At 50.5% G+C, this 15,652-nt stretch overlaps 1 protein-coding gene across 1 annotated transcript in view; it reads right to left on the bottom strand.

Moving 5' to 3' along the window:
* Positions 1-3,817: 3,817 nt before the first annotated feature.
* The window catches only part of rybpb (RING1 and YY1 binding protein b), a 23,152-nt gene continuing 11,317 nt past the window's right edge, over positions 3,818-15,652 (bottom strand). The window contains exons 3-5 of the mRNA XM_061220765.1: positions 6,630-6,887; positions 6,023-6,109; positions 3,818-4,067 (exon numbers count right to left, since the gene is read on the bottom strand). Of these exons, the coding sequence (XP_061076749.1) occupies positions 3,818-4,067; positions 6,023-6,109; positions 6,630-6,887 (595 nt within the window). The remainder of the gene's footprint in view (positions 4,068-6,022; positions 6,110-6,629; positions 6,888-15,652) is intronic.

Here is a 15,652-nt window from a genome sequence, read left to right as displayed (position 1 = left end):
GACATCGTATTAGAGAAAATAAAAACAGAGCTTGTATAATACAATGACGTTAAAAATTCACAAGATTTGTTAGACCATAATTGAACGAGCATTCTATATTTGGGTCTCTTGACAAACAAAGCTAAAGAAAAGAATGTAACCATCTTTACACAGTAAATTAGGGTTACCGATCGTACACAAGAACAGAACTGCTTGCGCGTTAAAAACTGTTCAGCTCCATTGTCATTCTCATAATGTTGGCTCTTGTGCCATTTCAAGTTACATACAAGCAAAGTTCATATATTCAGCAAATATTCAATTTTCAATAATTTAAGATACAATTGATAAGTTTTACAAAAGTTTACTCAATATGTATGGAACTGGGTAAGGCAAGTGGAAAAAAGATGGCTATATGAATGAAATGAATTATGAATTTAATGTATTGCAGTACATTGTCAAGCATGTCCATTGGGAATAATATACTTGTATTCACATGTTTTTTCAATCAACATTACCCCACTGTATTTGATTAGTCCTGTACAGGATATCTTATCCTCTCTTCAACAGGATGTTCCATTTATTCTGTTCACATAAAAAAGATTCTCTAATCACATTTAATGCAGACATCCTAAATCTTCTCTCGCTTTGATACAAGTTGCTTAATTAATGCAGTTTAAAGAGTACATTAACAACAGAATTAAAATCAAAGTCTTAACTCCCGGTTCTCAGATGTAGCATCATAAAACTTCTTTGACATTGTCTGCTTGAAGTATTTTATACAAAGCCATGGATCATTTTACAACTGAAAAATGATGAAACAGCCTTCGCTAGAACTCTAGTCAACAGCCACCCCATGTGCATGTTCTGTGTGCTATACGCTCAATTAGACTTCAAGCGTCCCTGTAGTGTTGTTGCCATTGGTGCCAGGTTTTTAAAATTGTTCGTAGAGCAAACTGGATTCTGTCCCAACCCCCGATCTCAATGAGCTCAGCTTTTATTTTTTTTAACCACCTCAGAAAAACAAAAACCGCTACAAAAGAAAAAGAAACCGCACAGTCCATCATTTCCCAATGTCCCTCAGTGCAAGAGACTGAGGTCCAGATTTACTGATTATTTGGATGGATATTAACAGTACCTGATTGCACACTTTTTATATTTATTTAATTTCATTATTTTTCACTATTTCACTATTTATTTTATCACGTAAGCCGACAGGAGAAAGGCCAGAAAGAAGCATTGACTGTGGTATTCTGTGACCTCTGTTGTTGATAGATTTTGTGTGTCTGTGCAGGTGTACGTGTGGATATGTGCGCATGTATGTGTGGGTGCAAGCATGTGTACATGCGTGTGCATGTGTACGCCATTGTGTGTGTGTACATGTATGTAATGTGAGTGTGTGTGTGTGTGTGTGTGCGCACGCGTGTGCTTGCACGTACGTATGTGAGTGTGAGTGTGTGTGTGCGTGTATGTATGTGAGTGTGAGTGTGTGTGTGCGCGTGTATGTATGCGAGTGTGTGTGTGTGTGTGTGTGTGTGTGTGTGTATGTATGTGAGTGTGAGTGTGTGTGTGCGTGCGTGTAAGTATGTGAGTGTGTGAGTGTGTCTGCTCAGCTGCACTGTCAGAGGGCTGTGGGCCCCAGGTCAGAGGTCAGAGGTCAGCAGCGTGCCAAGGGGCCATTTTACAGACCTCACTGCTCACTACTGCTGCTGGATCTCCTTCACACACTACTGTCCATACAGAGACTACACCCTGCGTGGAGGGCTCCCTCATATCCACGTATGGTTTACACACAAACCCCAACGCACAAGAATTACACCATTTAAATGGATTATATTAGACTTTATTTAAAATGTATTTTATATCACACATTTTATAATAACATTTCAAATTGTTTTTAGTCTATGTAGCATATCAATATCAAATTACTTTGGTCCTTCAATAAATAAAACTAAGATATTGTATAAACATTTTTATTCTTTATACAAGTTTAGTACAATTCAAAGCAAAATGTGTTGATCTTAACTCTACTTTAATAGGAATTAAATTGGAGAGAACTTGCCATTTCCTACAAAGGTAGACGGTGAGCAGGTAAAATTAAATTTTAGGGGAAGGATTAGGGAAGGAAAAGCGGTTTTATTTGGTTAAATCGGTTAAAGGTGTGCGGTCTGCACTGAGAAAAATGCTTCATCATTAGTACTGTTACTATCGTTATTACCGTTAAGTTTTAGTTACCTTCACTAAGATATTGGAGTCTCAATACATTTATCCATCACAGGTTGAAATGATTCTTCATTAAATATCCAGCTCTTTGCTGCACTGCTAAGAACATAAAATAAACATCAGTACATCTGCCATTGCACTGCAGGGGCAAACCGGCTCTTTAAAGGTACAATAGGTAAGATTTTTGTGTTAAAACATTGTTACAAGAACATTGTAAATCCCTTCCTATCACTGAAAAAGGCTCACTGACATGTTGCCTCGCCCTCTGCCTGTGTCTATAGTCCTTAATTTCTGGTTTCAAAATATACAGTTGATGGCCCGACACTCTGTCCCAAAACATTGGATAACTGTACAATAATTCAAGCTCATTGGGTGAAAATTGGTTCTTATTGCTACAGTTAATGGCATTTAAACTTCAGCGCATTGACAGAGAACGGGGAGGGATAAACAGTGTCGTGGTTTGAGGGTGTTTGTTGCTGCTATTCCTCTCTTGACCGTAAGAAGTCCGAAATGACCTATTGTACCTTTAATCTCAGATAATTAATTCTAATGCCTTAAAACAAAAGTGAAAAAACTGAATGAATCAACCGACGCACCGACGCGCTGCAGTTTGGCTCCCAAGGAAAGCTCAGAATTCAATCAGGATCTGTTGGTTTTGTTTTTGTGTTTTCCATATCGCTTTCCCTCCTTGCCGAAACGCCCATTTAGCACCAATAGAGAAGCCGCCAATCTAACTCTCCCCCCTCCGCCACTGCAGACCCAGAGAGGCCCGAACAGACGCATCGCAACAGACATTAGTGTTATTTCTCTCACACGTCGCCAAGCTAACGCCCGCTGACAAAGCTAGCGCAGCGTTTGCGGACCGACCGCACTTGACTAGGAGGAGCCTGCGGGATATGGCCGACGGTAAAACACGCTGAAGTCCGACTGCCCTTGTGAACGTCGAGGACGGTTCTCTTTCTGCGAACGGAACCGTGACGCTTGACCTCTCCTCTCCGGTGGACCGGGTCCCACGGGGGAGAGAGAGAGGAAGGACACGCGCGTCATTCCCGTTTTTGACTCTGTAGACAGTGACCCCAGAGGTGAAACTGATTCACAGTATAGCCCATCTAGCACCAGTGTTTGAAGGGGGTTTGAGATTTTTGCTGTTTCAACTTTTCAAAAAAACAACAGGAAGGAAGGAAATGTTAGCCTTGCTATTTAGTAAAAGTCTGAACAAAGCCAAACGAAATAAAAACAAAAACGAAAAAAAGAATTCTCAATGCATACAGGTGCAACAAGCAATAAATAAGAATAATAAACGGGCGGGAATTGTTAAAAAGCAGGTGGGAAACTGCACAGCGTATTCTTTACAAAATAAAACCAAAAAAAAAAAAAAAACTAACAAAAAAATAATTAGGCCGCAACATCCACTTACACATATAAAACAATGGGATACATACAGGTGTCATGGTGTCGCCCACGGGAACCCCGCCGTCCCGCCAGCGTCACGCGTGTGGGGATAGGCCTGAGCGCAGCCGTGTTCTGCTCTGTCGCGTCCTCCAGGGCCGAGGGGAGCGGGGGGCTGGGGTGATGGGCGTGCGTCCGGGGCGGGGCGGGGGCGGGGGGGGGGGGGGGCTCAGAAGGACTCGTCGTGCCCCAGGGACAGGTCTCCTTTGGGGGTGGAGGCGCGGGAGGAGCCCTTGTCCATGCTCTCTGAGCCGGAGCTGTGGAGCTGCTGTTCCGAGCCCGTGCTGGACGTGACGGTGGAGGAGGACGTGGACGAGGTGCGCGTCTTCTCCTTAAAGTCCGTGATGATGACCGTCACGTTGCCCACCGTGATGGCCAGCTGCTGTGCCGTGCTGCGGTCCACGTTCTTCAGCTTGGGTCTGCGAAGGGATATCCCCCGTCAGGCCCTGATCTCACCCCCTCACCCCCTCACGCAGGGCACAGATCCCTTCAGCTCTACCGGGCTCAAGAGGGGCCGAGCACCGACTATCGTGGAGCTTTCTAGCGTGTGCCGAGAATATTTTCTCTGGCCTTGGATGTGTCGGCTCAGAGAGAGAAACAGCAGTACTTAACGAGGGAAGCGCTGCTTGGGACACAGTGTGCCATCCCTGTCCATCTCCCTGATAGATGTCTATATTATACAGTACTTGTTATACGTTGCTGTGGATAAGAGCATCTGCTAAATGCCTATAATGTAATCTAATGTGTGTACTGAGCAGAAACCACCCTTTCATTTCCAGTCAAATCAGCCATTCAGTGCCAATTATTTTTTTCCAGTGTCAGACAATAATGCAGGAAAAGTATTCAACAGAAAAATGACAGAAAAGCCTACACCACTGCATTATATCAAATCTATCGGTATTTGCCGATTCGTCCATGTCATTTGTGCACCCTACTACCACCAAGTCTTCCATCCTTCCAATCAGCAAACAAGTTACAGCTGTGTCCTCTCAACACTTGGTGGTTTTAGCAAAAGTGTGAACGACATTATTGTTACCAGAAGTTACAATAATGTCATTCACACTGAACGCCTTCAAAAGTGACTCGAACATTCAAACAAACAACTACCCAAACACACCTTAGCAGTCCTGCAGATTTCTTTGTCATGTCCATCTAAAATGTCTAAAGGAGATATTTTAATGTCTAAAGGAGGTTCATTTAACTGCATAAGGAAGGTGGAAAAGAACAGGAACTTCCAAAACTGGAGTTCAAAAGATGATTGTAAAGACACAGAGAAAATTGGCCCCTTGACAACCGAGCAAGAACTGGCAGACCCTCGAAACCATCATCATCAAAGTCGGTTCGTAAAGATTTTATCTTTGAGAGATGGATCTGAATAAATGTGCAGCCTTCCACTGTGAGGAGACAACTAGATGCAATGGGTGTGTAGCTGTCAAAAAACCACCACTGAGAAAAGGTGGAATAAACAAAGAGAAGAAAATTTGCACTAGTGCAGCAGAACTGGGCACCTGGGATGTGGAGTAAGGTTTTATGGACCGGTGAGTCTGAATTGAGGATTTTTGGGAGTAAGCATGGTTGAGGATCGGTGCAAGTTTGGGGCTGCATAACTTTGTCGGGACTTGGTTTTGACTGAAGGCATCATGAATGCTGATAAAGAATGCTGATATGACGGCATATCCTGTGGACAACGTTTGAGTGGGGGGAAATTAATTTTACAGCAAGATAATGACCCCAAGCACACTGCTCAGATGAAGCTGCTGAGATTAGACTGGCCGCCCCAGAGTCCAGACCTCAACATCACTGAATGAGTCTGGGACAAGCAGAGAATGCAGACCTAACAAAAGCATTCAAAAATATCCCTGCAGATTTCACTAAAAAACTCAAACCAAGTCTCCCCAAAAGAATGGAATCAAAATGCGGACACGAATACGGAAATATGTGGTTTTTATGCTATTTGGTATTAAATGCATTTTTGCTGTATTATTTTCTGACACTGAAAAATAAATACCTTGCATTGATGGCTGTTTTCACTGGAAAATTTATAAAACAAACTGTGGCCTCTAACTTTTGCACAGTACTGTATATTAAAATTATATGCTTCGGAAAGTAAGAACAATGCAATCAAATGTTCTCCTCGGGATGACTTCATCAGAAATATTGCTGGTATGAACATCTTGCAAATTCATAAAAAAAATGAATATAACTGATTCCATCTGCCTGCACGGCGGAGCAGTTGTAAGAAATAGGAAACAGAAATGCAACTTTCCGCTAAATTGTTCTGCAAGAATAAGCGGATTCTAAGGCTGGGACAATGATCATCACAATTACTCTCGCTAAACTAGACACACTAAAGACAAAACAACGCATACTTTACCTGGAAATGTGGGAGTGGTTGGTCTTGGTTGTTGCATTTGCTGACTGAATGCTGTTGGGTGGACTCTGATGAATGTCTGACTTGGGTCTACGAAGAAAAACAAATTAGATCTTTGCCCATAATATCCAGTCTGCCCTAAGGGGAGCCTACAGGTCTCGAGCAGGGTTCATAAGCATGCCTTCCAGAAACCTGGACAGGGCTGACTTCTCCAGGGCTTTTCAGCAACAGTGGCTCTTAATGGATAAATAAAAGGGGATTTACAGGACGGCTGGGCTGAGAGAGACACGTTGGGACTTTGGCCAGAACACGGAACAACACTGATACCTTTAGTGCCGCAAAATGAACAGGTCTACAGCACATCAGTGGGAATATCTCGGGAGGACAGCCGCAACAGAACGGTGTCCGCATACAGCCACTGGATTTAGAGGACCCAGACGGAAGAGCACCCCCCTACCGGTTTAGCACTTCAGAGCTCTCACTCAAGCACCGCACGGGCCAAGAACAGCTTGGCTTCAGCCACTTGGCATGAGAAGGCCGCAGGTTGTTAGGGCGGCTCTTAAGGAGCGCTCCCTCTCTGCACACAGGGGCTTTGGCGGGTGGCACTCACTTGGTCTTTTTGCTGCTGGGCTTTTTGGCGACGGTGTGGCTGACGTCCCTCTCGCGGTCCGGTTTCTCCTTCTCGGGCCGGTCCTGGTCGGGCTGCTCGGGCGGGCCCTCGGGCCGGACGGGGTCGGGCCGCTCCCCGTCGGGCCGCTCCCTCTCCGGCCGCTCCGGCCGCTCCTTCTTCTCCTTTTTGGGGGGCGGGGGGGTGGCGTACTGCTGCGCCACCTGCTGGGCCACCAGCTGAGAGTTGATCCGGGGCTTCCTGCAGGGGGGGGACGGGAGGGAGGGGCGGGTCAGTGAGGAAACCTGACCGCAACACGACCGCAACACGACCGCAACACGACCGCAACACGACCGCAACACGACCGCAACACGACCGCAGGGCCCCCGAGGCCCACAGTCACACTGTACCCGGTCACAGTTAGCAGTCTGAGAGGCGTTAGTCACACTGGCCCGTTTCGAGCTGTAATGCGATTACATCGTCTTTAATGAATGAATCTGAGGAGATGAGGAGCGTTGAGGCCAGCGTTGTGAAGATTCAGCATGCTGTGAGTGAAAGGCCTCCTCACACCGGAGTGTATCGGTGTGGGTGGAGGTCTCGGGTATCAATGCAGGGTAAAAGGCTCCCGGAATAAGGCACATCAAAGTCCTTCTCTCTGATATAATGCATTTGAACTGCAGAAAGCTTTGCTTCTTTTAGTTTGCCTCTCCCTACCTGGCTCTCCCTGGCGCGAGTGAGGAGTTCATTAAGAGTTAAGGGCTGTCGAGATCAGAGAGAGAGAGCCTGTGTGTGCTGCTTGCGTTTCTCCAGCGTAATGCTCAACATCTGGCATCTGCTGGAGACGCGGTGAGGATCTCTCCACATACACAATCACAGCCCAGAGTCTGCCAGCACGCCCAGCACCGCAAGAGTTCTCACTCTCACACTCACACTCACACTCACACTCACACTCACACTCACACTCACACTCACACTCACACTCTCACTCTCACTCTCACTCTCACTCTCACTCTCACTCTCACTCTCACTCTCACACTCACACTCACACTCACTCTCACACTCACTCTCACACTCACTCACACTCTCACACACACACACACACACACACACACACACACACACACACACACACACACACACACACACACACACACAATCACAGCCTGGCATCAGCCATGCTCACGCTCACACGCACACGCCAGGCAAGCACATATACACACAAGTGCGCGAACACAGACACAGACACAGGCATGTGCATGCACACACATCCGCAAGCGCACACACAGACACACACAATCAGCGGCCAAAGAAAACCGAGTGCGATCAGAGTGAGAAGATCAACAGATGCCGAGCGGTTCCGAGGGTGCCAGATGCGCGGGGGTTCTGAGGGAGCCAGATGCGCAGGGGCCGTGTGCTGATTTAGGCTGAAATAAGGCCACTGGTTAGAGTGTCTGAGCGCCGGCTCTAATTACATAACCTGAGGGACGGCTCCTGTGAATAAGTAAACGCGGCCGTTCTCTGGGCACCAGCGGAGAGAGGACAGCCAAGCTCGAGCCAAGCCCTCTCTCTCTCACTCCAGCACACACTCGGTCACACCGCGGGCCCCGGGAAGGAGAGGGCAGGTCCGCACGGACACCAGCCCGGGCCGCTGTGTGCTGTAGCGGCGGAGCCGACACAACTGGGGTTTCCACACAGACAGTAAACCTGAGCGGAAACCCCTGAAATTAGGGGGAAAACCCCCCAGAAATGCCACAAAAACTTTGCGCATATGCTGGCATATGGATAAAGAGGAGACATGATAAAGGGTGAGGGGAAACAGATTTGTTGAATAAATATTGACATGAGGGGGACTGACGTCACGGGCTTCAGCTCCAAAAAGCACAAGAAAGGGCAGCGGGCACTCCAGACAATGCTAGTCACGCCCTCTAAGAATATTCACATATCAGTCGTTAATGGAAACCGTTTGGCAATTCGCTTAACATTTGGATGGGAAATTTGCTAGTGTACAAGTGCCAATTTGTGCTGCGTTTCACAGGCGTGCACATGTGAGCAGTGCCCCCTGCTGGCCAGCCTGCCCTGCCCTCCTGGGCCTCCCTGCCCTCCTGGGCCTCCCTGCCCTCCTGGGCCTCCCTGCCCTCCTGGGCCTCCCTGCCCTCTTGGGCCTGCCTGCCCTCTTGGGCCTCCCCTGCCCTCCTGGGCCTCCCCTGCCCTCCTGGGCCTCCCTGCCCTCCTGGGCCTCCCCTGCCCTCCTGGGCCTCCCTGCCCTCCTGGGCCTCCCTGCCCTCCTGGGCCTCCCTGCCCTCTGGTCTGTGCTGGCTGCTGTGGGGATCAGCCCCTCAGACATCACTCACTGCCTCACTGCACCCTTTCACATTTCAACACATGCTTTATACCTGGAAACCTGCGAGTGTTAGAATGTGGTTCCATTAACCAGAATTACCACCCATCCAGGAGAGAGGCGCCCTGAAAGTTCACACGCACTGACCCGGTATCGGCGGGGGGGACCTGGTGAGGTCAGACAGAGTACGGCGAGATACCGCCCTGAGCGCATCGCCGTGGCGACGCTCGGTTCCTGCTCCTGACTGATGGGCTGCAGATGGCGCAGATCCCCATGCGTCTCCCCCAGGAGCCCGGCCAATCACGCAGCGATCAATGGGCTCATAATAGGGAATCATGTCATAGCGCCGGCTCGATGTGACAATCAATACTCCGTCTGCTCTGAATGCTGATGAGGGCCGGGGGGGGGGGGGGGGCGGGGGGACGTCCCGTACAGGGGGGGCCCCGCACCTCCTCCCTCCGATCTCACTGCCGGCACGGTTAACACCGCGGGAGCGGGAACGGGAACGGGAACGTCGTGTGAAGTAGGATCGAGAGCACTGATCTAACGCGTTGGACAGGAAGCAGCCCAGCTGTTAAAGCAGCGTTCAAAGCTGCATCGCTGGACCCGGGGGCTGGCTCCAGTTACAGCCAAGATGCTGATGAAAACCCTATTTTAATCTTAATGTGACGAAGTACGCAGTACAATGCACAGACAGGCTGCTGTGAATAACAAGAGAACAAGCCTTTAGAGACAAATCAACACTTTTACATTTCTACAATTTATATGACGGGGAACATTTCTATAACAAAGACTAATGTTCCTGGTGAAATATCTTTAATAAGAAAAACGGTGCATGAAATACGAACACAATTCTAATATACCCCTGATTGTGCATTCTGTTTCCGTACTCCCTTCTCTCAACAATGACGACAGCAATGGGCTGAGGAACAGCCAATGCTAAATTTGGCAATGGTCCAACAAGCCTCTCAACTGGCTATTAATGTTTTCAATAATATAGGAGGCCCAAACCACAGCCGTGACGATCGATAAACCTGCTGCCAACGCACCGCCCCAAAATCTCACCGATTAACCTCTGCTGTAAATCAGAGTTGGGATGAAACTCAGTCGCACACTTCTGAAGCCCCGCAGCTTCCGGGTTGAAGCTAAAGAAGTACATGCAGAGAGGAAGCAGTGTGGCTGGGCAGCCATTTGGCGGTCTGCACCCCTCTTCTTGTGGGCAGTCTTCTCTTCAACCCTCCGAAGAGGCGGCTTTTTGGAATGTTTCTTTTTTTTTTAAATTCTAAATTCAGTGTTCTAGAACTTTTAATTGCCGGTAGTGATCGTGACATCAGCATTGGAATGAACCATCAGCCGTAAAGAACATTCTAATCACACATTTCGGATCTCACACCTCACTCATTGTTATTTAACCAGGAATACCCCATTGCCATCGAAACCTGACCTCAAACAAAAGTTACCCAACGAGACAGACGAGTTATAAACAATGAATGCGGAATGAGACGGAGGCAGAACGGTAATTAGAAAGCACGGCAGATGTTCAAAGTGGGAGCACGCTTCAGTGACTGAGTCATGAATTACACATCTAAAATTAGCAATTGAAATCAGTTTGTCAAGTTTAAGACTTCTTTTAGCAGATTGTCCCAGCTGCAAGGTGCAAAGCATCTGAAACCAGCTTTCCAAATTTAGTGGAGGGAAGAGGAGCCTTTCTGGAGTGTGGAGGCGATAATTAAGAGGCGACTGCGAAGCGTTAAGGGGTTAAAAAGGCATTACTCCTCTGTTTGTCAGGATGCGGGCATTACCCACTGTGTGCTCATAATCTTATAGCGGTGCTGCAGTGGGTGCTGCAGAACAATGGCAGGCAACAGTGTGACGAGCAGGATTACACCGGCTTTAAACCGCAACAGCCCCGAATACAGAGGCTTACAGTCGTGAACAAGGGGACAAGGAACAGATTATTCCAAAACACTGCACAATATAAAACACGTGATTGAAAACTTTCTTTCCTCATCTAAACATCCAAATTAATTAACAGGTTAGTGTCAAACTAGCTAGTAGACTCTTTAAAACAAGTTGTCCAACATCACCGCAGACAATGGATAAACAAAACTTATCTCCTGTCCCAGCACAAACGGTATTGACTTTTCTCACCAGATTTATTACAGTGATCAATGCCCTGGTCATAGAGACAGTGGGTCATATCTTCCACAGACAGTGCACTGGACACCTGCACTGCGCACCGACCGTAATCTCCATTCCGGCTCTCGTGGGCCTCGGCTCTGACTGACGGCGGCGATTTGCAGGACGGGTGTTCGAAACGCACTTGTAAAACGGGTCCTCTGAAGAACGTGGGGCCCCGACTTCAAATTGGATCAGCGCGCACATGAGCCTAAGGAGCGGGACAAGCTCTCTGTAGAGAGCGGGTGGGCCTGAGGGGAGAGCGAGCGAGCGTTCGGCCCGTTTCCCCGCAGGATCCAGCGTGCCGGCGGTTTAGGAGGAGCACAAGTCGGCGGAGACCGAGGGCTGGTGTGTAAAGCGTAAATTATCCGTTTGTTATTACCGCCGACGCGGATGCAATTAAATGGGTGACCTAGTTAACTCAAACCAGAGAGCTAGCCAGGGGGAGTTAGCCACAATCGTAAAAAGACCCGGGGTTTTCGTTTCAGAGCTCATAATGCTCCGTTTCTCGAACGGAATCAATCTTCACGAGGATTTAACACGGGTCACCACAACAAAGCGCAGCCCCGGGAGTGTAAACAGGGCCACTGTCACGACTGCAGGGGGCGAGTCGGCGGCTGTGACTACTGCACACTGTGACGCATTCCCCCTGCAGTCCTGACAGTGCCCCGTTTAGACTGGGGCTGAGGAGTCAGACAGTGCGGTTTATATGCACCCTGTCTGTCCACCCCAGCAGCCTCTATATCCACCCTGTCTGTCCACCCCAGCAGCCTCTATATCCACCCTGTCTGTCCACCCCAGCAGCCTCTATATCCACCCTGTCTGTCCACCCCAGCAGCCTCTATATCCACCCTGTCTGTCCACCCCAGCAGCCTCTATATCCACCCTGTCAGTCTACCCCAGCCTCTATATCCACCCTGTCTGTCCACCCCAGCAGCCTCTATATCCACCCTGTCTGTCCATCCCAGCAGCCTCTATATCCACCCTGTCTGTCCACCCCAGCAGCCTCTATATTCACCCTGTCTGTCCACCCCAGCAGCCTCTATATCCACCCTGTCTGTCCACCCCAGCAGCCTCTATATCCACCCTGTCTGTCCACCCCAGCAGCCTCTATATCCACCCTGTCTGTCCACCCCAGCAGCCTCTATATCCACCCTGTCTGTCCACCCCAGCAGCCTCTATATCCACCCTGTCTGTCCACCCCAGCAGCCTCTATATCCACCCTGTCAGTCCACCCCAGCCTCTATATCCACCCTGTCTGTCCATCCCAGCAGCCTCTATATCCACCCTGTCTGTCCACCCCAGCAGCCTCTATATCCACCCTGTCTGTCCACCCCAGCAGCCTCTATATCCACCCTGTCTGTCCACCCCAGCAGCCTCTATATCCACCCTGTCTGTCCACCCCAGCAGCCTCTATATCCACCCTGTCAGTCCACCCCAGCCTCTATATCCACCCTGTCTGTCCATCCCAGCAGCCTCTATATCCACCCTGTCTGTCCACCCCAGCAGCCTCTATATCCACCCTGTCTGTCCACCCCAGCAGCCTCTATATCCACCCTGTCTGTCCACCCCAGCAGCCTCTATATCCACCCTGTCTGTCCACCCCAGCAGCCTCTATATCCACCCTGTCTGTCCACCCCAGCAGCCTCTATATCCACCCTGTCTGTCCACCCCAGCAGCCTCTATATCCACCCTGTCTGTCCACCCCAGCAGCCTCTATATCCACCCTGTCTGTCCACCCCAGCAGCCTCTATATCCACCCTGTCTGTCCACCCCAGCAGCCTCTATATCCACCCTGTCAGTCCACCCCAGCCTCTATATCCACCCTGTCTGTCCATCCCAGCAGCCTCTATATCCACCCTGTCTGTCCACCCCAGCAGCCTCTATATCCACCCTGTCTGTCCACCCCAGCAGCCTCTATATCCACCCTGTCTGTCCACCCCAGCAGCCTCTATATCCACCCTGTCTGTCCACCCCAGCAGCCTCCAGCCAGACACTCGCCTGTCCCCCTTTTCACATCATATGCATTTTTCTTACTAAATTCCTCGTCTTCTGGTCTAACAAATGATTGGCTAAAAGTGGTGTCAAATAAAAAACTGGTGTTTTATTGGTTAAATAAATGTGAAAGAAATAGCCATGGCGGTTATGTTCATGCATGCACAGACAAGTACCAGAAATTCCTTGAAACAGAAAACTGTTGAAAGTGGCCAGGAAAATGTATCGCATGTCGCCCATCAGCTCTGTGGGGAGTACACTACAGCCTTATGCATCATAGACTTGGGGGTAAAGTTCACTTTTAATTCTGCCTCTGCTGAATCTTGCAATGGTCCTCCTTTTTGGGGTTATGGAAGCAGCCTAGCTGTGAAGAGAAGCTTTCAGTTTCTCTGTCCAGACACGCACGCACACACACACAGACACACAGACAGACACACAGCATGAGCGCACAGACACACACACACACATCACCGGCGCACACACGCGCGCACACACACACACCCCGCGCACACAAACACCCTGTCCCCACATAGACGCACACACCACGCGCACGCACACGCACACACCACAGGCACGCACGCACACACCACGCGCACGCACAGACCACGCGCACGCACACCACATGCACGCACACACCACGCCCACACACACGCACACACCACGCGCACGCACACCACACACACGCACACACGCACAGACCACGCGCACGCACACACCACACGCACGCACGCACACCACATGCACGCACACACCACGCCCACACACACGCACACACCACGCGCACGCACACCACACGCCCACGCACACACACACGCACACACCACGCGCACGCACACACCACGCCCACGCACACACACACGCACACACCACGCGCACACACACACCACACGCGCACACACAGCCCACACCCTGCCCTCCCCCCGCACACACACCCACACAGGCCCCTCCACTTCCTCTCCTGCTTCCCGTGTGAGACAGTGAGTGGCTGCCCCCCCTCTCTCCCCCCCTAACAGTTTCTCTAACGCGGCGGATCCACAGAGCGCCGCTAAACGAGCTCAGATTACCGCCGCCGGCTCAGACTGCGCCCGCAGTCCCGCTGAGCCCAGCGCTGCCCGGCCCAGCGTTTGACCCGCACGCTCCGCTCTCCCCCCTCCCTCTCCTCCTCCTCGCAGCGGCCGGCGCTCCGGAGCGAGAGTCAATAAAGCGGACGCCTCCGAGCGGAGGCGGATAAACAAACCCTGAAACTTGAGCCGGGTCTGCGGCCGGCGACAGGGAAACAGCCATTTTCAATACGCCCCGCGCCGAGAGGCAGCGCTGCAGCGAGGCAGGGCCCTCTGACACCGGCCCTCCTTCACTCCAGTGTCTGAGGGAAAGCCCTCCTTCACTCCAGTGTCTGAGGGAAAGCCCTGCTTCACTCCAGTGTCTGAGGGAAAGCCCTCCTTCACTCCAGTGTGTCTGAGGGAAAGCCCTCCTTCACTCCAGTGTGTCTGAGGGAAAGCCCTCCTTCACTCCAGTGTGTCTGAGGGAAAGCCCTCCTTCACTCCAGTGTGTCTGAGGGAAAGCCCTCCTTCACTCCAGTGTGTCTGAGGGAAAGCCCTCCTTCACTCCAGTGTGTCTGAGGGAAAGCCCTCCTTCACTCCAGTGTGTCTGAGGGAAAGCCCTCCTTCACTCCAGTGTGTCTGAGGGAAAGCCCTCCTTCACTCCAGTGTGTCTGAGGGAAAGCCCTCCTTCACTCCAGTGTGTCTGAGGGAAAGCCCTGCTTCACTCCAGTGTCTGAGGGAAAGCCCTCCTTCACTCCAGTGTGTCACAGGAAAAGCCCTCCTTCACTCCAGTGTCTGAGGAAAAGCCCTGCTTCACTCCAGTGTGTCTGAGGAAAAGCCCTCCTTCACTCCAGTGTGTGAGGGAAAGCCCTGCTTCACTCCAGTGTCTGAGGGAAAGCCCTGCTTCACTCCAGTGTCTGAGGGAAAGCCCTCCTTCACTCCAGTGTCTGAGGGAAAGCCCTGCTTCACTCCAGTGTGTCTGAGGGAAAGCCCTGCTTCACTCCAGTGTCTGAGGGAAAGCCCTGCTTCACTCCAGTGTGTCTGAGGGAAAGCCCTGCTTCACTCCAGTGTCTGAGGGAAAGCCCTGCTTCACTCCAGTGTCTGAGGGAAAGCCCTGCTTCACTCCAGTGTCTGAGGGAAAGCCCTGCTTCACTCCAGTGTCTGAGGGAAAGCCCTGCTTCACTCCAGTGTGTCTGAGGGAAAGCCCTGCTTCACTCCAGTGTCTGAGGGAAAGCCCTGCTTCACTCCAGTGTGTCTGAGGGAAAGCCCTGCTTCACTCCAGTGTGTCTGAGGGAAAGCCCTGCTTCACTCCAGTGTCTGAGGGAAAGCCCTCCTTCACTCCAGTGTGGCACAGGAAAAGCCCTCCTTCACTCCAGTGTCTGAGGGAAAGCCCTGCTTCACTCCAGTGTGTCTGAGGGAAAGCCCTCCGCGTGTGGGAGGACGGGCCATTACTCTCCTCCCCGGACTCTACAGAC

Source organism: Conger conger, chromosome 14, assembly GCF_963514075.1.
Source record: "Conger conger chromosome 14, fConCon1.1, whole genome shotgun sequence".
NCBI lineage: Eukaryota > Metazoa > Chordata > Actinopteri > Anguilliformes > Congridae > Conger > Conger conger.
The sequence above is the reverse complement of the archived record's forward strand: the minus strand, read 5'-3'. Positions and strand labels throughout refer to the sequence as shown.